General features: G+C 55.4%; 1 protein-coding gene across 1 annotated transcript in view; it reads right to left on the reverse strand.

Annotated features, from left to right (window-relative positions):
- BCR (BCR activator of RhoGEF and GTPase) overlaps positions 1 to 23,574 on the reverse strand; it is a 122,175-nt gene that overhangs the window by 23,118 nt on the left and 75,483 nt on the right. Inside the window, exons 6-14 of the mRNA XM_080822043.1 lie at positions 20,898 to 20,958; positions 19,587 to 19,639; positions 17,258 to 17,398; positions 6,964 to 7,085; positions 5,738 to 5,906; positions 5,061 to 5,180; positions 4,048 to 4,123; positions 2,568 to 2,672; positions 1,899 to 1,973 (exon numbers count right to left, since the gene is read on the reverse strand). Coding sequence (XP_080678169.1) covers positions 1,899 to 1,973; positions 2,568 to 2,672; positions 4,048 to 4,123; positions 5,061 to 5,180; positions 5,738 to 5,906; positions 6,964 to 7,085; positions 17,258 to 17,398; positions 19,587 to 19,639; positions 20,898 to 20,958 — 922 coding nt within the window. The remainder of the gene's footprint in view (positions 1 to 1,898; positions 1,974 to 2,567; positions 2,673 to 4,047; positions 4,124 to 5,060; positions 5,181 to 5,737; positions 5,907 to 6,963; positions 7,086 to 17,257; positions 17,399 to 19,586; positions 19,640 to 20,897; positions 20,959 to 23,574) is intronic.

The raw sequence follows: 23,574 nt of genomic DNA on the forward strand, positions 1-23,574 counted from the left end.
TGACGGGGAATGTTATCTTACGGATATGGCCAGTAAACCACACGGTGGTTTTTGGTCTGGCCATGGGGTAGACGGTGGCACTTCTCACTGGGGCAGGACATAAGAGGAACAAGTTTAGGGGCCCGAGTGATAGGGTCACTGTGGGGATGCGGAGTTTGGAGTGTGGGACGCTGAGGACCCAGATGGAAAGATAACGGAGGGGGCCCAGGAGAGCAGAGTGGGGATGGAGAGGAAGGAGCTAGGCATCATATGCGCTGTTGATGGAAAGGTCCCTGGGCACAGGAAGGAGGGAGTATGCATAGTGAAGGCCTATATGGAACCCTTAAAAACACCAGCATTTATAAACACCGGTGTGAGGCCGGTGTGCCCAGGGGAACAATTACATCTGTGTGATGACTTTATGGAGCTATAATCTGCATACTACAGAACCCATCTGTTACAGGTTGGGGGATTTTCAGAAAATTTAAACACTTGTGCAAACAGCACTGCCACTGTTTTAGGACACTGCCCTCTCTCCAAAAAGGCCCCTTGGGTTCAATGGCAGAGAAGTGTCCTCCCACTCTGAGCCCCAGGAAACCCCTGCCAGGCTTTCTGTCTCCAAACGGTGATTTTCTAGAAATTTCTGACAAGCAGAATGATATGACATGTAGTGTTTTGAATCGGGTGTCTTGCTAGGAATAATTCTCTTTCGATTCATCCCCGTGATTGCCTTTATCAGTACTCTGTACCTTTCTACTGCTGAGTGGCGCTCTGTCACGTGGATGAACATGGCGTGTTTTATGTGAACATGTGCGCATCTCTCTAGAGTAAATACTTAAAAGCAGGGCTGCTGGGTCACACGGTAGGGGTGTGTTTAATTTTTTAAGACACCGTCAAACTGTATTCCAGGTTCCAGGCTGAACCCTTTCACATCCCCACCAGCGGAGGGCCTGAGGGTTCCAATTTCTCCACACTCCCACCGACATTTGTTACTGTGCACCTTTTTGATTATCGCCATCCCGGTGGGTATGAAGTGGGATCTCACTGTGGTTTTAATTTCCATCTCCCTACAACCATGAACACCTTTTCACGTGCTAATTAGCTACCTGTATTTCTTTGGTGAAGTGTATTCAAATCTTTCGTTCATTTTTAAAAACTAGGTTGTCTTCTTTGCACTGTGGTTCAGAGTGCTTCATACTCTGAACGTGCTAATTAGCTACCTGTATTTCTTTGGTGAAGTGTATTCAAATCTTTCGTTCATTTTTAAAAACTAGGTTGTCTTCTTTGCACTGTGGTTCAGAGTGCTTCATACTCTGAACACAAGTCCTATATCATGTACACACACACACACACACACACACACGGTTTGTAAATTCTGTCTTCTTGGCTGTGGCTTGTCAGTGATTTCTCGTTCAGCTTTGCAGCATCAGTGAGAAAGCACAGCAGCACAGGCCCTGTCCTGCATCCTCCTACAAGGGGCCCTGAGGACTCACAAAGAGGTGGCATGCTGAGGGGTGCAGCCTGTGCTGTCCCAGATTGAAATGCAACCAGCCCCCGCCTGAGCACCTGCAAGGCACTCCCCACCTCGGAGGGGTGGGAGAAAAAGGGGATCCACTTAGCTCTCAGCAGCCAAATCTACTCTGCTGGCTGGGTCAAGGCGCAGCTTTCCACAGCTTGGAACCCAGGCCGTGCCTCCTGCTGGTAGCCAACCCCAGTACCTGCAATTACAAGACCCGCCTGCAGGGGGCAGCTCAACAGCTTGCACATCTAGTCCAGGGACCACGAGGATTGCCAACCTGCACGGGACCTCACAGGGTTTAGGGTCCAAGGCATCTGATGATAATCTGAGTCACAACCCTGGTTCCTCACAGCCTCCAGGTCAGTGCCCTGCTCCCTTCCTCCCCAAACCAACCACTTACTAGAACTCTGCTTAAAGCCAGTCGCGGAGTGGACAATGACATTCAGGAACCCGTACAGCCCGGGAGATTCATCATCTGTGCAAGAGAGAAGAGAGGTGAACATCCATGCTCCTGAGACAGGGAGGCAGGTGACAGGCTCTGCTTCAAAACCAACCCTTGAGGGAAGCACCATGTGACGGCCATTTGCTCAGCACGGGGCCAGGGGATGTCATGAGCCAGAAACATATCCACTGTAGCCTCCGTCTCAGGGACCTGAGGATCTGAGTTGGGTTCACCGCACAGGAGACCTGTGACTGAGGTGAAGAGTAATAAGGTTCCCAGGACAGGAAAGGGGACGTGTGCACAATCCAAGTGCCCATGAGCAGGAATGAGTAGACATAAGTATGTGGATGAGCGGACGCAAAATGCAGCATGACCAAAGGGAGGATAGGGGAGCAGGGCCAGACCCAGAGCACAGAGGATCTGAGATGTGTTGTATGGCCAGGAACAAAGTCATGGGTCTCCTCAACCACCCAGCAGCTAGGGACAGACCACCTCTGACCTGTCCCATCCACTCCTGGGAGGGGCTGACAAGCCCCTAGCAGCACATGCGTTCCTTTGAGAAACCTATGGTCCCAAAGACAGTGCTGACAGCAGAAAGGGACAGCAGCCCTTGGGAGGACAGCCCACCTTCTTTGTTGATGGTCAGTGGGATGCTGTGGACCGTCTGCAGTTTGACACACGAATTCGTCAGCATCTGCAGCTCCACGGACGTCAGCGAGAAGCTTTTGAAACCTGAGAGGGTAGAAACCAGGTGCATCAACCAGTCAGCCTGCATGGTTCCCCAGACCCCGGGGACACCCAGAGAGTATTCTCTGATGTCCCCACGCAAGACCTTCACCATGGTGATGAGCTGTGGTGGCCGGGAGGGGGCGACCTGCTCCTAAGAGAGGAGCTGGTAAATGGCCAAGCAAGACGTGGCATTGGCTGAGGAATTAGCATAAGGCTTGCAAACACAAGAGCGGGCCTGCCACCTAAGCACAGCCACAAGGCAACTGTGAGAGGGCGGCTGGGAGCATCTTTCCACACAGACACCCAGCAGAGCCCTGCCCTGAGCTCTGCCAACAAGGGTCCCTGGATCTCTACCAGGTGAGGAAAGGGGGCTGATTTCTGTTGCAGTGCTGAGCAGGGAACAGACGCTGCCATGCTGCAAATGGTTGGGGTCCCCTGGTTATAACAGCACACCTGGGACACGTGCCCAGGCAGGGCAGCAGGCACTGTGTGTGTGGGGGCGGGTGGTTATGGCTCAGCACAGGCAAGGACGATAAGCCTGCAGGAATGGGAGCTCAGGACAGGGCAGAGGCGTATGGAGCTCCCAGCGCACCTGGGACACCGTGCTCAGCCCAGCTCTTTCTGCAGGCACTCTTAAAACAGCCACACGCAGCACACCTGGGAACCTCTTAGCAAGGACGGCTGGGGAATCACGAACCACACAGCTGGGGTGCAGAGGAAGGACCCAAGTGGGGCAGCCCCGGGACTTGTGGCAGGGTCTGCCTTCCCACTCCTGAAGCCTGCCAGACAGGCCCAGGGGCAGCTCTGAGCTCAGGAGAAGGTGGAAACTGCTAAGAGAGGGAAGCACCCAGGAAAGGGACCATCCCAGAGAAGAGTGAGCACCCTATCCTAAGAGTGATCAAGTGCTGGCCCTTTGGAGAAGGACTGGGACCAGCACAGTGTGGCTGCCTGGGCGGGTCCAGCCAAGGGCCCCTTTGGCATCAGCACCTGCTGGGGGGTGAGGGAGACCTGGGGGCAGGGCAGGCAGGGGCAAGGGGGGGCGCACAGGGGACAGGTAGGCATCAGAGTAGGGAGGTTCAGGAGGGAGGTGGGGAATTTAGGAAAGGCACTGGGGGAGAGGGAGAGTTCACAGGGAAGGTCAGAAAGCAGGTGGGGGTGATATACAGGGGATGTGGGAGAGGCCTAGGAAAGTGGGCATAGAGAGCAGGGCCCTAGCAGGAGCTCCTGTCCAATTTATTTTCTGAATCAGAGCTCACGTAGCATCACTTGGGTAAGAGAGCCACTGCCCAGCCCCTCAGGAAGAAAAGGCTTGAAACCATAGGAGGAGATGAATATCCAGCCCCAAGGTTCCAAGTCTCTCCTTGCAGATGCCACTTACACTTTTTCTGCTGCTCTCGGATGTTCTCCCTCCACTCAGCACGCTCATAGTCAGAAGAGATCAGGAACGTGTAACTCTGGGGAGCGAGAAGGAGAATGCACCCTGCCTACCTTCACTCCCCATCACTGTCCACACGTGCTCCAGCAGTGCACCCCTCCAAGGCACACGTACCTGGGTGCCAGAGGCTGGCTGGAGCCTGGTGGCTGAGTGTGCTCACAGCTTGGCTTGTATTTCTGGCACTCTCCACCCTTCCTGCCAGCTGGGCTTTAGGCTACAGCTCCCTCGCCCCACGCAGCTCTGCCTCTGGAACCCGCCCCCTGCCTGGACTGCCTGGGCCAGGGCATGGCATGCTGTGACTTAGGGCCACAGAGAAGGTAACCAGGTGGGATCTGCAGAAGTGAGGGCTGGTGCCACCCTGACCACCTGCATCCAACACACAGGCCCTGAGCTGTGACCCAGAGACGAGGCTCTCACAGAGCCCACCAGCTGCCTCCCTAGGCTGCCCGCTGACGGCCATGTGCAATGCCCGGCGAGGGAGAGGCCCGGACTCCAGATGGCACCAGGAGCCAGACTCAGGACAGAAGGTCTCCCCTCAAGCCCACGAGGTCCCTAGACGGAATCCCTGTACTGAGGTCCAGGTCTGCACAAACCTGCGAACCCCCTGCCCTAGTCAGACTTCCTGGAGACCCTGTCACCTCCCAGCCAAAAGGGCTGAGGTCAATCTGGGGACTTCCGTCCAAAGCACCAAAGCACCAGCCCAAGAGATACATGGGCCTGGGTGTGCCGTACTGAACCAGCCTCTAGTGGTGTGGGAGCGCCCTCCAGAGGTAAAGGGCTGCTGTTGTACCTGTTACACAGGCGCCAGGGAACACAGCTGCCACCCGGCTGGGCGGTGGGTCTCAGCCACAGCACAGCGAGGTTCCGGCTACATGGGACCCGGAGGCCAGGAGCGTCTGCCAGGGCTAGCAGAGGGAGGCCCCAGCTGGCTGAGTGAGATCCTGGCAGGCGCTCACCTTGCCGTTGCGGTTGTGTACCCTGAAGGCCATGCTGGGGGACATGAGCAGGAGCAGCGACTCCTGCTCCGACAGCTTCTTCTTCAGCCTCTCGATGGCCTTGCTGCCCTTGTTTGCCCTCTGTGGGGAGAGGCAACACAGTCACATTTCCATCCCTGGGGCCCAGTGCTACCCGGTCCCGCCCATCCCGTCCCCACTGCTCCCAGAGCCTTCCTCGGCCTACAGGGTTTATGGAGCCGTAGGCCAGGGGGAGGAGGACCCCTGTCCTGCTGAGTCCACCTCAGCCAGGCAACCCTGAACCAAAGCCCAACCTTCTGGGGACTGACCTCGTCTGTAGCCACCACACGGTGCCTGCTCTGGCCGGGGCTAACCTTACATGTGAACCCTCACTGCTCCTCAAGTCTTATAATCTCTCCAGAAACAACAGGGGCCTGCCTGGGTCAGTCCAGAACACCTACAGGGGCTGATCCCCCTTCCTGGGATCCTCTCTCCATCAGTGCAGCCGGGCACCTCCCCCACCCCACACACTGGATGGCTCCAAGCCTGAAGGCGGGCTTGCAGGGATCCCAGCAGGTCTCCAAGGCCAGAAGTGGATCAGACACCAGATACCCGTGTGTGAGGGCTGGCTGCTGCTCCAGCGGCAGGGCCTAGCCTTGTTCCTTCCCAACTGGTCTCACCTTCTCTCTCTGGATATCATTCTTGATCTGGGATATCTTGATCTTCATTGCATCCAGCTCCTCGTCCAGCACCAGCGGGATGCTGGGAGCCGCCTCTGACTCGTCCACCGTCTGGAAGCTGAGATCCGTGAGCGGGATGTACCATTTGCAGTCGTACTGCTGGGTTTTGCTGGGGGAGGAAACAGCACATTAACACATGGACTGCTTCTCCTTTGCTAATGTCACTGCTCTCAAGAACCGGAAAAGCCTAAGATTGGGGCTCGCATAGTTTACAAAACTGTGAAACCTAGCTTGTGGTCCATGTGACAGGCTGGCATAAGGCCTCTGGCCAACACTGGGGACCCACTCCTGGTGACCCCTAGCAATGGGCACTCTGCTTGTGTGACTTAGGCCTGATTCACCTCATCCTGGGTTGAGATGGTGGCAGCTCACAGGCTCCCTGATGTGGGAGCACATCAGTGGGGGGCATCCACCAATAGGACAGGACTGCAGACACCCCCAGAGCTGTAGAGTTTGAGGGGCTACAGATCTCCTGGGGGTAATCCCTTGCCGTGACAGAAGGGGAAACTGAGGCAGTCTTCTCAGGTGACTGATTTAAGTGTACTCAGTACGGTAATGGCAGAACAGGGGAAAGAGCCCCGTTCTGGTCTTTCTCAATATAATCTCTTATTTCCTTTACAGCTGGTGCAACCTGGGTGGTCTGATTCCCGGGAGGAAGGGTGTGTTGGGGGGTGGTTTATAGCCTAGGCTGAGAATAATTTAGAAGCTCTCACCAGGTCTGGGAGACAAAGTACCGGGATGGTCTAGTGATGCCCCCCACTCCCCACCCTGCTCCCTCACCTGTCAGCCTGAACCAGACCCTGCAGCTCTCTGACCTGCCACTTTTTCTGGGCCATGACATGACAGACCCCCAAGAGCACCTCATCAGGTAGGTTCCCTTTCCACTGTAGAAGGTAACAGACCGGTCACTGATCCTGACCTAGACTGTCCCCAAGTTGTTAGTGGTGACCTTTCACCTTGAGCCTGGCATCATGGCCAGTTGGAAACAACGTGACCTAAAGAAAGTGGCCTGGACACATAGTTACCAAACTCTTCAGGCTCACTGCCCAAGGGAAAAAAAAAAAAAAAAAAAAGAAAGCTAGGTTTCCTTCACCCATGAGACTAGCCCCACGCCCAGCCCCAAGACCCTCCCCAACTGGCAGGATGGGCACCGTGTGGTCACTTACCCCCCGCTCTGCTTCTTGAGCTTGGTACAGAGGAGCAGGTCAGTGAACAGGAACACGTGGCGCAGCTTACGGGCCCCCTCCACCAGCTCCACCATGAAGCTGTCCTTCAGCAGCTGCCGGTGCTGTGGGGTGCAGTGGGGGCTTGAGTCAGGGCAGCGGGCTGGGGGCGGGGTGGGCCTTCACTGACTTAGTCTCCCACTCTCAGACCCAGTCTCCAGTGCTCCCCCATCTCAGCGAACACACACATACGCCTTTCTCTTTGTTCAGCAAAGCTTCTCGGGTGCTTGGCCTGTGGAGGAGGGTGAGCGGACAGGGTACCAGCCACTGGCTTGAAGGCTGGGGAGGGGGACATTACAGCTATGTCAGTGGTGTGCAGAGAAAACAATGGCAGGAAAACCCTGTGAGCAGGGTGGTCCCTGCCTCTGTACGGCAGCAACTGGAGACCCAGAACACGTAAGAGGCTGGCCATGCGAGGGGCCTTCTTACAGAAGGACCATCATAGCACAGGCCCACGGTGAGACAAGCATAGATGGGGCAGCCTGGTGAGCAGAGAGGAGGCAGGCCCAGTGTGCTCCAAGAAGGCCTGGTTTAGTTCTAAGGGCAGCAGGAGGCCCAGCAGAGGGCCCAGAGCTGGGACCCTATGCCCTGGGCTTCTTAGGGTCAATGCCCACTGACGGGCAGAAGCCCACATAAGATGCCTGGATACCTGCAGCCTGAGTCTGAGGTGACCTGCCCAGGATGCACTGGACCTAGACTGAGCAGGGGGACAGGAGGCACCAGCCCGCCAGCAAGCCACGTGCCTCTGCACCCGGGTGCTTCATTGGAAAGACAAGAACACTCCCACTGGCTCATACAGCTCCGGGGGTAGCTGAATGGCACACCAAGGTAAGTCGGTAATTCTTCCGAGAAAGAGTGCCCGGCACCTCATGAGGGTCAACACGGTGCTGTGCCAAGGACACAAAGACAGGATGAGAAGCTGACGTGGCGAGCCTCTCCATTCCCCATGTACATTCCAGGTACGCTGTGCGAGCACATGGCCTCATCATCGGGTGTGATCCCAACACCCTGCGAGCAGGTCCTTGTGCCCATCTCACAGACAAGAAACAGGAGCCTCGGAGAGGTTTACCACCTGTCCCAGGCAGGGGACTCAGGTGATCAAGCAAGCAGAGACGGTCAGCAGACTATGTCCTTGGAATTCAAAAGCCCATGGGAGAGAGACCAGATGCTTAGCGGGAACCCAGCCATCCTGGCTTCTGGGAAGGCCCTCCAGAGAGGGTGACTCCCCACTCCTCACTGCGATGGCCAGGGAAGGGCCTGGAGGATCAGGTACATATATTGGAATGATCCATATCCATAGCATCTCCCCAGCTGGAGATATCTCCATCCCCAACCCCGCCCCTGGTGTGCTTGGCAGGCCCATGCCTGGCTCCCTGCCACTTGCAACCTCAGACTCTTCTTGGGGAGCCTGTGCCTCCCGAACTCTCCCAGACTCTCTGCAAGAGCTGGAGCCAGTAGAGCTGCCCAGAAGCAAGTATAGCCTGGGCTGGGCCCCAGCACTCCCAGGTGCAAAAGCCACACGTCACTGTCACATTCAGCTCAGGTCACAATGGCCAGCTGGCCCCTGGCTCCAGGGAGCGAATGATTTAAATGGAAGAGCATTAAGTGCAAGTGCTGGAAGACTGCTTGCGTTCCAAGGCCATGACTCGTCACTCACCCCCTGCCCGCCTGGCATGGGCAGACAGCCCACCCGGCATTGGCGGCTACGGGAAGCAAGAAAGTGTGTGCACCTGGAGAAACGTCCACAGAGCTGGAGACCCTCGGGCAAAGCCTAGGACAAACCTGACTGCTGGGTCCTCATCAGGGAGCAGGTCTGTGAAGGCTCCTGGGACCCTGAAGTCCCAGAGGAATGAACAGACAGATGCCTCTGCAGCAGGGACAGGGGAGAGGGTCTTCCAGCCCAGGGGGCAGGGACGGGACATGGATCCTTTCTCCATACAAAGCGGCTGAGCTTCTGGCCACCACCAGCAGAGGGCCCCTGATGTCCAGCTCAGAAGTAGACTCATCACCAGCAGGTCAGAAATGCCCAGAGTCCCAGCAGCGCCCACCCTCCTCCACCCCTCAGCCGGCCCACCCTCTCTCCCTGCAAGGTCCTGCTGCTCACACCTTCAGGTGAAGTGTCGCATTCATCCTCCACAAGACCACTGAGTATTCCCTGGTGCTTGGGGCAGCCCACACGCCAGCCCCGCTGTGTGGAGAGGACACATGGCTGACTGTGAGGAGCACACATACCCCTGGGGCTCAGCCTGCAGCCTTGGGAGGCTGTGACAGGCAGACTGTTTGGATACTGCGACAGTCGCCACAACCCTCCCCGTAAACTCTTGCTTATGCAAACCCTCATCTTTCTAAGAGAAGCCCCAAAGCCAAGGGAGCCCCAACACTTCCTAGTCAGCCCACTGCCCCCAAAGCATCCCAGTCTGAGCCCTGCTCCGTGCCACGCTCTGTCTCCGAGGGAGAGCAGAGGGTGTGAGTCGTGCATGTCACCTGCCAGACCCTTGCAGTGTGCGGGTGCTGGACAGCAGTGGCTATCTTCAGAATAAGGCTCTTTCATTGTGAATTTCCCCTGTCTTGTCACAGTTGCCCTCCCTCCAGAGGAAGCACTGGGTCTTGCTTCTGAACCCCAGGCCACCCTGCGGTCTTCTGGCATGCCCAAACAGAAAATATCCAGGAATTGGGCAGGAGGGGTCTCCCAGCCCCAGGAAAACAGGCCCCCAGCTATACTCTGGCAAATCCACAAAGGGAGCCTGGGCCCCAGAAGAGAGACCACAGTTGGGGGGAGGGGGCAGGGCAGCAGGCGAGGGGAGTGTGAGGGAGAGGGAAGGTCGGGCATCACACTGACTCTGTCCATATTTCCCCAGGCCCAGGGGTAGTCCTGAGGCACTGACTCTTAGGGCTGGTGGTCCCACGATGAATGCACAGCCTAGGGCCCTGACGCCTGGGTATATGCCTCCTGTTGGCTCTGGAGGTCAGCCGGCCTAGGCCTGGGATCAGCCCTGCTCAGAGTCCAGCCCAAAGCCCCAGGCTGAAGAGGGATCTTGCCGTTGAAACAGGTCCATGAAGAAACCGCAACAAACCTTTATCTGCACAGACACCATTTCAGGAAGGAGAGAGGCCAAGGGTAGACGATCAGAGAGGACAGAAATGAAGGAGGGATGAAGCAGGTGCAGGCCCACCAGCAAGTTTCTGAGAGGCTTCTCTGCCCTTCGGCTGAGGCATCTGAGGGGCTGCCGGACCCTGTGGCCATCACCCGGGCCTCTTCTCAGATCCTGGGCTTCTGCAGAAAAGCCCTGCCGGCCCGCACGGGACCAGTGTAGAGCCAGGAGGACCCTGTCTGCCCAGGAGACGTCCCACTTGGAAATGCTCACTAGCCCTGTCCGCAGCACCAACTTCTGGTGCGGCCCACCTGTGTCCCCTTGAGGGGACACAGCAGGGTCACACAGCTTGGCTGCACCGGGTCACAGCCCCATGGCACTGTGGGCTGTGGTCTAAAGATGATGTGAAGTCGGGTGGCTAGAAAGGACTGTCCCTTTGCCTCAGCATCTTATGCAGAGCAAAAAGCCCTGGGTAGAGCTGCAGGAGAAGACCTGGAACCCGCTGGACCCCAGGGTAGGGCAGCACCATTCTCAAGGTCTATGGGACAGTGACTCAGGAAAGCCAGCCCCTTGGGGGGCGCCACAGGAGTGCGTTTGTACGAAAAAGAATCCATGTGCCTCTGTGTCTCTCTGTGTGTGTCCCCATGTAGGCAGGCTTATCTTTGTATGTGTGTATCCCCATCAGTGTACAGGTCCTGATCTCTGTGTTGCTCCATATGTGTGTCCCTTGTATATATATTTCTGTGTCTGTGTCCCCATGTGTGTGTCATGTTCCTTTGTTTCTGTATATTGTTCTAGATGTTTCCATGTCCCTGTGTGTCCATGGGTCTGTCCCCCCATGTCCCTCTGTAGGTATGGGTGTGTTCTTGTCCCTGTGTATATCGCAGTGTGTCCCCCCTCGTGTGCATGTCTTTGTGTGCACTATGGGGTGGAACAGTGATGGTGGTGGGGAAGGCACTCCACTTGGGGAGTCCCCCTACCCCCACATTCCAGGTGGGGAACGCCTATTTAGAGAGGACACCACTTGCTTCCCTGAAAGAGTAATAAGCTCACGCTGCCAGGGAGTGAGGTGTCTGCAGCCCACCCTCCTCTCTTCTCTGCAGGGATGATGCTGGCTCAGCCAGTTCATCTCTCTGAGCCTTGGCTGCCTTAAAAGATAAGAGGGGATGCAAACACCTGCCTGGTGGCGTTTTTCAGAGGATTAAATGTGCCCGCATGGGGCTCCCATAAGCCAAGTCCTTTGTAGGTCCAGGCCCTGCATTGAGAGGTGCCCTGTCATTGGGCTTCTCACACTTCGTGATGACTGGGGGGGGGGGGGTGTACCATCACCCTCATTGCTACAGACAGGGAAACTGAGGCCAGTGAGGTTACATTATGTGTCCACCATCTTCAGAAGACGGGCGTCTCCTTCTCCAGGGGTCTTCCCCTAGGCTGGCCGGCCTCCCCCAGCTGTCATCTAGGCAATACTGCCTCCGACCCCCAGACAGAGCCCACCCAGGAAGAAGGTATCTGGAAGAAGTGCACTGTTACAGACTGATATTTGTGTCCACCCCAAAATCCATATGTTGAAGCCCTAACCCCACAATGTGACAGTGTCTGGAGGCAGGGCCTTTGCAGGCAATTAGGTTTAGGTGAGCCTGAGAAGGACTGGTGCCCTTCTAAGAAGAGGAAAACAGCTCTCTCCACATGCACACTGTGAGGAAAAGCCATAGGGGCACACAGTGAGAAGGTGGCCGTCTGTGGGCCAGGAAATAGGCTCGTACCAGACCCTGAACATGCTGGCATACTGACCTCGAGACCCCCAGCCCCCAGAACTGTGTGAAATAAAAGCCTGTTGTCTGAACCCCCAGCAGATGGCACTTTGTTCAAGCAATGGAGTAGACTGCAGCACACATACAAAGAAGCCAGAGACCATGATTACATGGAGGGGGCTCGGGGAAACTCTGTTAGGGACAGGAGTCGGGAGTTTACTGATAAGCCAGTGGGGCCTGGCCAGGTGAGACCAAGAAGGGTTGCCAAGGAGGGCCCAGGTGGGGGCAGAGAGGAGAACAAGGAAGGTGGCCAAAGCAAGTGGCATCAGTTGCTGGCTGAGGGTGCCTGGCTTGGCTCTAAGCGTGGGCCAGATTCAGCACGTCTGGCCCTGGAAGAAGCCGGCAGCCTAGGCCCCCTCATTCCCATGCCCCCAGAGTGAGGACTGAAACTGGGAGCCGATGGCTGCATGCAAGAGGCCCAGCTGACACTGCCCATCAGAGCAGCCCCGGCTGCAGGGATCTGGAGGTTCATCAGATGGAGTAACAAGTATCCCTGCAGCCCAGTGTGTGCTGAGGGCCCCACCTGACTCTCTTGCCCTTATAACTGTTTTAGGGCTCTTGGCACCTGCTTACTTGGCCTCCCTGCAGAGCACACCTCCACTCCCTGGTCCCCGAGAGAGCCTCTGGTTTCCCATGCCCTGGAGAGATGCATCATCGTAAGACAACCGATCAGGGGGATGAAGTCAGAGCACAATATTGCCTGGAAGGGACAGGAGCCTGCTGGATAGAGGGCAGGGTGAGCCCGGGGCAACATGCTGCCGATGCACGTAGGAATGTTCACTGAGTACCCACCGGGTACTGCGCCCTGTGCAGAGTGCTTCCTGAAACATCTCGCACTTGGCCAAACTGTCCCCGGCAGCAGGTTCCAGCTCCACCACTCTTAGAGAAGGAAAGGCTCAGAGTTAAGTAACATGCCCACGTTCCTGGAAGAATCAGATCCTGGGCCCAGACAAGTGGAGAACTTTATGAACTTTATGAAAGGTTGAGAAAAGGCCTAGACACGGAGCACCAGCCCTGCCCTGATGGGGGCCCCACGTTGTGGACATCCTCTGAAACTGGACAACACGGGGTCTAGGCTCAGGCCCATCCCACAGCTGACCAAGCTGAAGCTCAGAGATGGCACTGCTGAGGTCACCAAACATGGGGTCTGGTGGCGCTGGGAACCCCAACCCTTTGGCTGTCTTCATGCCCACCCCCTCCTGCAGCACCCCTGTAAACTGCCACAGGGTTTGGCATTTCCAATTCTTTAATTCTTAAGTCAGAGGCCTCCCCTCTCCTCTGCCTGAGGCTCACTACCCCTCAGCCTCAGCCTATACCGGCGATACCTCCCTGGGGGCTCCTGTTTAGCCTGCCCACCTGCTTCTACTGCTTGGGGCACCTGGGAACCTGGGTAGAAAATGGCTCCAAGACAAGGCTGGCTCTTGGGAACAAGACACCACACAGGATCATTCCATTTGTCTCCCAGCTGAGCTGGGCAGCACACGGTGCGGTGCTAAGAACAGACAGGCAGGCAGCCGCACGGGGAAATCAGCTGGCAGCTTGAAGTTCATTCAGCTAAATGAAGGAGCACCCAGCCACCAGCCTGCAGGTCCCAGTCCTGGGAAGAAAATGTGCCAGTGGGACCTCTTGGTCCTGACTGGCTCCTGGCTGGCTGAGGAGGGTGTCTTTCTGGGAAGTGCCTGTCCCTCACGGCCCCTGGGGTGTGAGGGCCAGGAGACAGGCTGGCGAGACCATCTGCCAGCCACAGTTCAGGGTCAAGGAGGCACCTGTAATGCTGCCCAAAGTCCCTCTTCCTCAAAGAGCACAGCCCTGGAGCTGTGGGGACTGGCTATAAAGGGTGATGAGATTACAGGAGCCACAAAGGGGGGCTGAGGCTGTTGGCCCAGCTCAGGGCTCACTCGGGGCCTTCCAGTGCCCTGATTGACCCAGGCTGAGCAGGAAGAGAGGCCACCTCTCGGGAGGGCCAGCAGTGACTGTGGAGGTATCTCCATACATCCAGGCCAATGGAGGTACCTTTCCTCTCCCTAGAAAACTGTCAGGAGAGCTAGAAACAGAGACCCCCTGCCCCCCATCATGCTCCCAGCAGGAGAAGCAGGGGATGGGGCTCCACTCAGAGCCTAAAGCTCTGGCAAACCAAAGGGGCACATCTCCTTACGACCACCTACGTCCAGGTAGCTCTTTATACAGGGACCCAGAATGGGTGGACAGTCCTATGGGTTCGCAAGGGTGTGGGGGAGTGCGGGAGGGGCTATAAGTCATAACACACTTGCGGTGCACAGGCGCTATGGCACACCTGGCCTCACGTCCTGGCTTGGCTACTTAGTGGCTGTGTGACTGTGGGCAAGTCATTCAACCTTTCTGAGCCGTAGTGTTCTCACCTGGAAAATACCTCTAACCTCACAGAGTCATTAGGGGAACTCAGAAGCCCACTTTCTCTCTCCCTTTGGAAGCCTGATAATCAATGTTATATACCAAATTTAGAGACAAGAACACAGGTGGGAAAAAGAAATAGATACTTCCAAATATCAGATTCTCCCCAGCTGCAAATTCTAAAAGGAAGCAGCCTGTAGCTCCCCACCCCTCCCAGGACCTGCAGATTCTCTCCTGGCTGGTGATCTAGAGGGTGCTTTCCTACCACCTCCAACATGAATGGTGCCCATGTGGGCAAATCATCACCCCGGCTCTTAGATACCCCCTCAGAGGTCATGAGACACTTTCTGTCTCACAACGGCCCCCTGGAGGGCTGCAGATCCTGAGACACTGTCCTCAGATTATAGACACTTGGCAAAGAAATAAGGGCTTCCCAAATCAAAACCACTGGTAAGTGGTGGGCAGGGCTGAATCAGGTTGGGGGACCACCCTTCTAGCACCCTTTCTACCACACTGGGGATTGGAAACTGGGTTGGGCAGCCTGAGGTATGTCCTCAGGCTGATCGATTAGTGATGTCTGTGCCTGGGATGGTGGGGGTGGGGAGCATGAGCGTGGGCACCTATCTGTCATACTGGGCTGGCCACCACCCCCCTTACCATGCTTGGGACGGAGAGAAGGTGCATGCGAGTCAGACTCACAACCTCTCAGAAGGGATTAGCTTCTCTCTTCTTGTTTAGTTGAGGTACCCGAGTGATCTCTCTCACTAAGCAAGTATCACTGAGGCCAACAGGGCCAGATCCGGTGGGGGAGAGGTGGGTGGAGATAAAAGCCCTTCTCTTCATGAACTGGCTCGCCCCGACAGACTTCCTGGGTCACCTTCCCAGGGTCACTCTGGGACCCTGACGATGGGTCAGCACGGAAGGAAGCCTATGGTAACAGGTGCGGGACAAGGGCTGGGCTGACACCTCCCAGGTAACACTTGATTTTCCTCAATTCTCTAGGTCAGCCACCTTCACTGAGGCAAGGAACAAGAAGGTATTTCTCTCCAGCGATCGTGAACAGCAGGATGCGGGTGCTGAGGGCAGACTCGACCCTGTATGAAAAGCTGAGAGGAAAAGGACTCACATGTTTGCTTCCCAGGAGGACATCGCTCTCAGAATAGTTGGCAGAGGAGAAAGAGGTGTCCTAGGAGGGAAGGGTGAGCTGGGCACAAACCCAAAAGGAGTCTGGACAGAAGCAAATCCCACATCCGGTTAGGGAGGCCAAAGCTTTGCACCCCTCCAGAGTCCCTGAGCTGGGAGCAGGGCTGACCCAGGGGCAGGGTGCTGCTGTTGCTCTAGGAAAGGAGATCTGAACCCCACCACCCCCAGGTTCTAGATATTGGACAACTGGGTGTGGAGGCCCTGGGAGGTGCTGGGGACCCACTCCTGCCTTCCACGAGCTCAGAGACTGCTTCTGTTTGCCTGCCGGCAACACTGTTGCCGTGAGTTGTGAGCTTTGGGTGCCCGGGTCCAAGTACCCACCCTGTTGTAAAAGGGGGGAACAGATCCGGAGAAGAGAAGCAAGCACAGTCCAAGCCACGTGGTGGGTGAGTTCATGCCAATGTTGGCATCGGATCTCTGTGTCAGCCTGGCTCCAGGGTCTGGACCTGCCCGAAGGGTGGGCTGGAGGGTACACCTCCCTCCTCCTTGACCCTAGCCTACCACGAGAAATCTGACCAAGCCCCTCACTCCTGGTTAAGCCTGATGAGACTCCGGGCCCATGCGAGCTTTCTGCCTTGCACTCAGGTACCTACTTCCCAAAGAGGAGTAGGGAGGACAGATCTGAGGGGCCTGCCTGCTAGCCCAGGTGGAGGAAGAAGAGAAACCCTGATTGCAGAAGGGTGAGCTGTCAGTGCCGAGCACCTGGCACGTGAACCAGAAGAAAGAGGAAGAAGCGGCTTTCAGGGGCAGCTACCGTCAGGCTCACTGCTGGCCATGTCCTGCCTGGGCTGTACAGCTCCCATCCCCGCACAAGAGCCCAGCGGCCACAGGTCAGCCTTCCTTGCCTTGACACAGCTCACACTTGTGCTAGATGCCGGCCTCCCTGATTTACGCAGCTCTGCTCTCTCACTAAGTGCTGCGTGCCAGGGATGGCACCTGCCCACGCCTCACTGGGCCCCTCCTAGCAGGGTCAGAGGCAGCAAAGGCCATGGGGCGGGCGGGGTCATGCATTCCTAGCCCCTCCATTGGCTACCCTCTTATCGATGATGTGCAGGGAAATAAAGGCCAGGGGTGGCTCTCGGTGAGAGAGGGAGGAAGGAGAGAATCCTCCTAGCTGAAGACAAGCAAGCCCACAAACTGCTTGTACCTCCCGCTCCTCCTCCTTTTTAAATCCTTAAATCTGGTCATACGGGTGGGTTTCCCACACTATTCAAAAGTTTGCCCTTACCAAAGACCTACGTGAGTCCTGAAAACATGAGTTTTCAGTAACCAAAATAGACCTGAAGAAGATTTTCACTTTACAAATGGTGACAGCCTCTTCATTTTACACCATTTCAGCTTACAAAAGATTTCACAGGAATGTTCCACCTTCAGATAAGAGGGGAAACCTCGAACTGTTTTTCACTGAGAGAACACTCAGGAGGAACTAGATCTCTCCAGACAAAATGACATCCTCCTTCTCACCGGTCTCCTCAGCTGGGGACCCCGAGCTGACAAGGGTGTAGGGAAAAGAAGGCGTGCCCTGGACACGACCCACCACACTGGGAAAAGAGGTGGTCAGGTGAGGCGATCAGCCCGGCAGCTCCACCCGGACACCCTGCTCTGGGGACTGGGTTTTAGGGTCAACACCCTAAAAGGTACCACATTTCCTGTGTTAGGCTGAACAGGAGGCACAGTCTGCTAAGGACCAGAAGAGGGCTCCAACGTCCTCCTGGCCAGTGGGGAGGCTGGTGCATCCGGACTGTCCCCGGGCTGGCTCACCTCTCCCTTCTTCACGGTCATGGACTGCCGGCGGGGCGTGATCTCCTCGTTGATGCTGGACAGGAAGTTCTGTGAGATACGGAGGGCATCCTGCAGCAGAGGGTGGTCGGGGTGGCTGGAGGGCGTGTGCTTCAGCAAGTCCTGTGTCAGGCGAGGAGACTCAGGTCAGAGGGAGCCCAGCCCTGGCACCCACCACGGTGTGCAAACTGCAGACACAGGCCAGGCAGACACAGGCCAGGCAAACCCAGGACAGCTCTCCGACAGGCCGGGGCTAGGCGGGCAGTGCCTGCCGAGCACCATCCCATAAGCAGGTCCTAAACCTAGACGGTGTATGTTGTATGCAAGCTGCCAACAGGGGCTCCTGCTCTTGGGGTCGAGGGCAGGGTTTGTCCACCTCGGCCCATGACATTCTGGGCTAGACCATTCCTTGTAGTGGGGGCTGTCCTGTACACTGTAGAACATCAGCCCTCCCCAACCCCGGCCTCTACCCACTAGATGCTGGCACTCCTCCTCCTTGGCAGTTGGGATGAGAAACAAAGTCTCCGACATTGCTGCATGTCCCCTAGGGGGCAGAATTGGCCTTGTCCAGGACCTCTGGTCTGTGCCAGCTCAGGAGAAAGCACCTGGCCTTCCCTGCTTCTCCTGCTTTAGAGAAGAGACTAAACCTCTTTAGAATACAGATGGAAATGCAGACTCCTTCTCCACTAGGAATGCAAGTAATTCGTGCGGAAGGTCAACATTTCCTTGGTTCAGAAAAACGAACTCCCCTTAGCTTTCAGATCTCCTCTGCTGAGATGAAATAAGCCTGGAGGAAAGCTCTGGTGCTCATGGTCCCAGAACCCCCACGCCACCTCTTGAGTGGTTCTGGCTTCTTCCTGTCAGGACGCTTGGAAAGGGGACAGATAAAGTTCTCTGAGGCTCTGTTCGACAGGCCACCAGCCAGAGCCTTCTACACCATGCCTCTCATCTCCCTCTTTATTCAGAAGATAGTGAGGAATTATGAAATGTGCACTTAAGGGGCCCTGGGAGGCTCAGTCATTAAGCGTCTGCCTTTGGCTCAGGTCATGATCCCGGGGTCCTGGAATAAAGATCCACATCAGGCTCCCTGCTTGGCAGGAAGCCTGCTTCTCCCTCTCCCTCGTCCTGCTTGTGTTCCCTCTCTCACTGTCTCTTAAGAAAATTCTTAAATAAATCTTAAAAAAAAAAAAAAAGATTTAAGAAATGTGCACTCTGGGGTGCCTGTGTGGCTCAGTGGGTTAAGCCTCTGTCTTTGGCTCAGGTCATGATTTCAGGGTCCTGAGATCAAGCCCCGAATCAGGCTCTCTGCTCAGCGGGGAGTCTGCTTCCCCGCCACTGCTCTCTGCCTGCTTGTGATCTCTGCCTGTCAAATAAAAAAAAAAAAAGTGCACTCAACAGAGTACTACACAGCTTAAATTCTATGGGGCAGAGCTGTTTGGGCTGAAGTGGGACAATCTCCACCACATCATATTAAGGGGAAAAAAAAGCAAAGTGTGGAATGATACATATAGCACGATGCCTTCTGTGTAATCAAAAAAGATGCTCACATATGTCGGTATGTGCATGAAAGAATTCCTGTGGTGGTGGTGGGGAGGAAGCAGGAAAGGAAATGGAAACCTCATGCACTTAGGTGACTTGGTTGTAAATTAAAAAAAAAAAAAAAAAAAATGTGGGGCGCCTGGGTGGCTCAGTGGGTTAAGCCTCTGCCTTTGGCTCAGGTCATGATCCCAGGGTCCTGGGATGGAGCCCCACATCGGGCTCTCTGCTCGGCAGGGAGCCTGCTTCCCGCCGCCTGCCCCCCCCCCCGCCCCGTCCCTGCCTATTGTGATCTCTGTCTGCCAAATAAATAAATAAAATCTTTAAAAAAAAATGCATGTACAACTTGCTCTAAATATAAGTGAAGAGGGTCACCTGGGCAGTAGGACTAGGGGCCAGTTTCATTTTCCCTGCTGCCTTCAGGAGCAGCCCCAGTGAGGTGGGCCCTCCCCATACTCCCTCTCCCCAGGCTGGGAGGCAGGCAGGGGTCATCCTTGGGACCCTGCAAAGCACCTACTCTCAGTGCCCCGACCCCATCTACCTTGGAGGCCCTTCTTACTTGGGGCAGGATGCTCCCACCTGGCACTTCCTCTTCAAGAGCACCCAGGCCCCCCTGCGAACCTGCTTTGTCCCCCCTAACCCCTCTGTGAGCCTCTCATTTCTAACATCGTCAATAAAGTTGTGTGGCAGGAACAGGGGTAAGGGGTGGGCAACACTGACGAACATCAGAAGCCAAGAACCCCAGGGTTGAGACGGTCCCAGGTGGGGGACTCACATGCAGGACCAGCGTGCTGCGGGTCACCCGGTCCACAGGCTTGTAGAGCAGGGCTGCAGAGAGATGGGCAGGGTGAGAGATGGCCGCGCATGGAGAAAGCAGCCCCAGACCACCCGCCTGCCTGTCCTCGTGGGAAGGGCTTGGGCAGAGAGAGCAGCCCTGGGAACCAATCCATACCCAGCGACAAGCGCCAACTCAGAGCACCTAGAAGACTGAGCCCATGGCTCTGAGCTTTCGGTCTGTGACATTAAATGCTGAGTGCAGAGCTACTGGTCAGAACCCAAGCTGACGTCCCTCCCCCTGGAGCTGGGGAGCCCACGAGCACCTGGTGCACATGGGCTGATGAGGGTCCCAATCATGGCAGGAGACCTGCTCTCTGGCCCGGAGGGTCTCCTGGGAGCAGACCAGCATGTCACTCGCAATGCCCATCCCTGTGCAGTTTGGAGCCCCGACTTTGAGGACAGCGGAAACTTACTCGGGTGCCGACACAGTTCTTGGCTTTGTAAGTGTTTTCAGATACCTGGCCTCCAACAGCACAGGACCCCTGGCCAGCCTTGGCAGCCCCCACTTCTCCATCAGGACGGTGAGCCCAGCCCATGACGGGCACAGATGTGCACGTGTGTCCTGACATATGTCAGGTGCGTTTCCTCACGTGACTCCCACCACTACCGTTAAGACATGCATCGTTAGCCCCATTTTACAGATGAGAAGCTGAGACTCAGAGCACGGTAAAGCTCTGCTCGGCAGAGCCAGGTTTGCTGTTTTCTGGAAGTGCAATTCTTCACGCTATCCTAACAACTGCAATCAAGAAGTGACCTATCAGTGCTGAGGCTGCTTTCCGCCCAGAGTGAAGAGGCCGGACACACAGGCCTGGGGGAGCCTGACAGCTCTGGCTTTCCCCCTGCTTAGCCATGTAGGACCTGTGGTTCCAGCTCAGTTCCTTTCACTCTAAATCTGTCCTGTCACCTGAAAAATGGGAACATAAAATCTTACTTACAGGGCCGTTGGGGACAACATGATGACATTTTAAATGCCTGGCAGTGCCTGGTTTATGGGTGTCTGCAAACTCCTACCGTCCTTCCTGGTTGCTAATGTTGGGGGCAGGCTGGTCCTGACCATGTCCTTCACCACCCAGCACACCCAGTGCTGCTTTTCCCCTGTCTCTGCTCTCACTATTAGAAGTCTGGAACAGCAAAGTCGCCGGAGGGTGACCCAATGGGGTGCCCTGTTTGCTTTTCTAGCAAATGCCCCATCGGCTCATGGCAGCCGCCCCCATGGGCAGCAGAAGAGGCCTCAGCCCAGAGAACTCACTTTCCAAAGAGTTCTTGGTCGTCTGGTCCTTGGCATCCTTGTTGCTTCTGGCTCTCAGGTTCTGCAAAGCGAAAAGCACATTTTTACATGGGACAACTGAGGCAGCACTGAAGTGGCAGCAAGTCCAGTGGCCAGCCACCTTTTGCAGAAAACTCACCCTTCTTTCACTGCACAAAACCTTAGGGGAGGCAAGTCTTGGGGATGTGTGTGTGTCCTGAACCAAAGCATGAAATACAGGGTGGGCGGAACACAAGACATGCCCTGGGCACCACGGTTCACCTGGGATTGCTGACATTCAGGGCCAGAGATTTGGATTTGCTTACTGTGGGGGTCTGTCCTGGACATCACAGGACACGGGGCAGCACCCCAGACCCCCACCTATAGCAGCAGCATGCCCCCTCCTGTTGTGACAATCAAAAATCCCCAGGCATTACTCAGTCGTCTGCTGAGGACAAAATCACCCCTGGTCAAGAGCCTCGGACATACAGAAGCCTATAAAAGCAAGGCAAACCACAGTGTCCTTCCTTAATGCACAGAATCGCTTTCTCAGAGAAGTTAAACAGTGTGCAACAGGCTGGAGTGCTGGAAAAGCACTCACCTCTGGAAATGGCCAGGGCAGGCCCCCTCACCGCTGAGACCCACGCTGGATTCCCCCTCTCCCACCCTCTCCTGACTTCCCAAATGTAGAGGCATACCTTGGAGATCTCGTAGGTTTGCTTCTGGACCACAAAGAAGGGAGTATTGCAATAGAGCAAGACCAGTGAATTTTTTTTTGTTTTCTAGGGCCCAGAAAAATTATGCTTACAGTATACTACAGTCTATTAAGTGTTCAAGAGCACTAGGTCTGAAAACAATGTACCTACCTTAATTAAAAAATACTTTATTGCTAGAGAATGCTAACTATCATCTGAGCTTTCAGGAAGTCATCATCACCACTGATCATCACCAAAAATAGAATAACAATGGAAAAGTTTGAAATGTTGCAAGAATTACCAAAATGTGACACAGCAAGCAAATGCTGTTGGAAAAATGGCACTGAGAGACTTGCTCAACACATGGTTGCTGCAAAATTTCAGTTTGTAAAAAATGCAGTATCTGCAAAGTGCAATAAAGCAAGGCAGGCCTGTAGTTTCTAACAAACAGGGGCTATGATTCCCCGGAGGAGAGCAGAGCTTTTTGGTGGGTAGGTCATGTTCTCCCACAACTGCATCAAAGGCATCATCGATTGGGTCCAACATACCCAGAGCAACGAGGATATATGATCCCTATGTACCTGAAATCACCTCCAGGAAGAAGCTATGGTTAATCCCACTACCAGGCTGCTGAACAACAACGAAAACCAGCACGGGGACAGGAAGGGGCTCAGAGATGGCTTTCCCAACCTCTCGTGCTATAGTCAGTGTCTCGTGACTAAAAACGATGGTATTTACAGCTCACTGGGGCCAAACTCCACAATGCACTTTAGTGCCTCTCTTTTAGAGTTGAACGGTCCTCACCATGATTATTCGTCTCTATGTCTGCCTCAGCAGTTCCCAAGGGGCGGGGGTGTGTGTGTGAGGGGATGTGAGAGCAGAACACAAGCCCCCGCAAAACTCAGGGTCCATGCTCCCGTGAGCCTGGAGGAGCACTCACACCACGTGCCTCTGGGCATCACCAAGTACACCGTGTAGAGGTAGGTCCAGGAGTCCTGCTTCAAGGAGACTTACACATCTGGCTTAATCCCACAGTTCTCAAACTTAACTTGACCCAGAGGCCCTTTTGCCAGAACTCTTAGTATCTCTTGTGTGGGAGCTGGCATTCCATGGAATCCCAGCTTGGGCAACTCTAGTCTAAGTGGATGCTGCTCTGGCTCGTTTTCAGGACCAGGAGCAGATGAAGGGCCACCGCTCCACTGCTTCCCATCCTAGAGGTGGCCATCCAGTCCCCACATCTGAGCTCCGACCCCTGGAGTGCAACCTCTCATGGCCTGCTGCTTGTTTCCTTTGGTTTAGTTTTTCTCTGTGTCTCTGGGTCTCCTTCAAAAACATGGTGGAGAACCCAAGTGGATGCCACCTCCAAGGTACAAGCTTCACGGGGGGCCAGTGGAAAGCTGTCTCCCTCCCAATACCCCTGCCTCAGCTCAGATTCCCACGGGACCATGTGACCCCTGGGTGGTGTCTCACCATTGCTTCCTCCTTCCTCTATAGGAACCTGTCTGGGTGGACTTGAACTTGGCCCCCTTTAATTATAGCCTGCTCTTAAAGGATTAGGTCTCTAATTTGCCAAGGTCACTCTGGATTCTGCACCAACACCCCAGCTGTTAGGGGTGGTGGGCTTGCTAAGTGAATGAGCTCAAGAAAGGTATGGCCTCAATGCTCTAGGCAAAGCAGAGCAGAGAGGGAGGGATGTCTGGATCCAGCCTCGATAGAACCCTGGGTGCATGTAGCCTGTTACCAGCAGCACCAGGCAGGGAGTGCCTGCCCCCACGGGCTCTGGAGGAGCAGCATGGCACCCACTGCCACCATGAGAGATAATCAGCACCCACAATACCCCCCTCTCATGACAAATTACAAAATGGCACAAAGCCCCCAGAACAAAGCCAGGTATGACAGTCAGGGTATGACTGTCTCTCAGCAAGGGAGACCCCACTCAGTACCTATTTCTAGTTTCTAATTATCTTTTTTATGCTAATTTCTCT

This window comes from Martes martes (genome assembly GCF_963455335.1).
Source record: "Martes martes genome assembly, chromosome: 13".
Taxonomy (NCBI): domain Eukaryota; kingdom Metazoa; phylum Chordata; class Mammalia; order Carnivora; family Mustelidae; genus Martes; species Martes martes.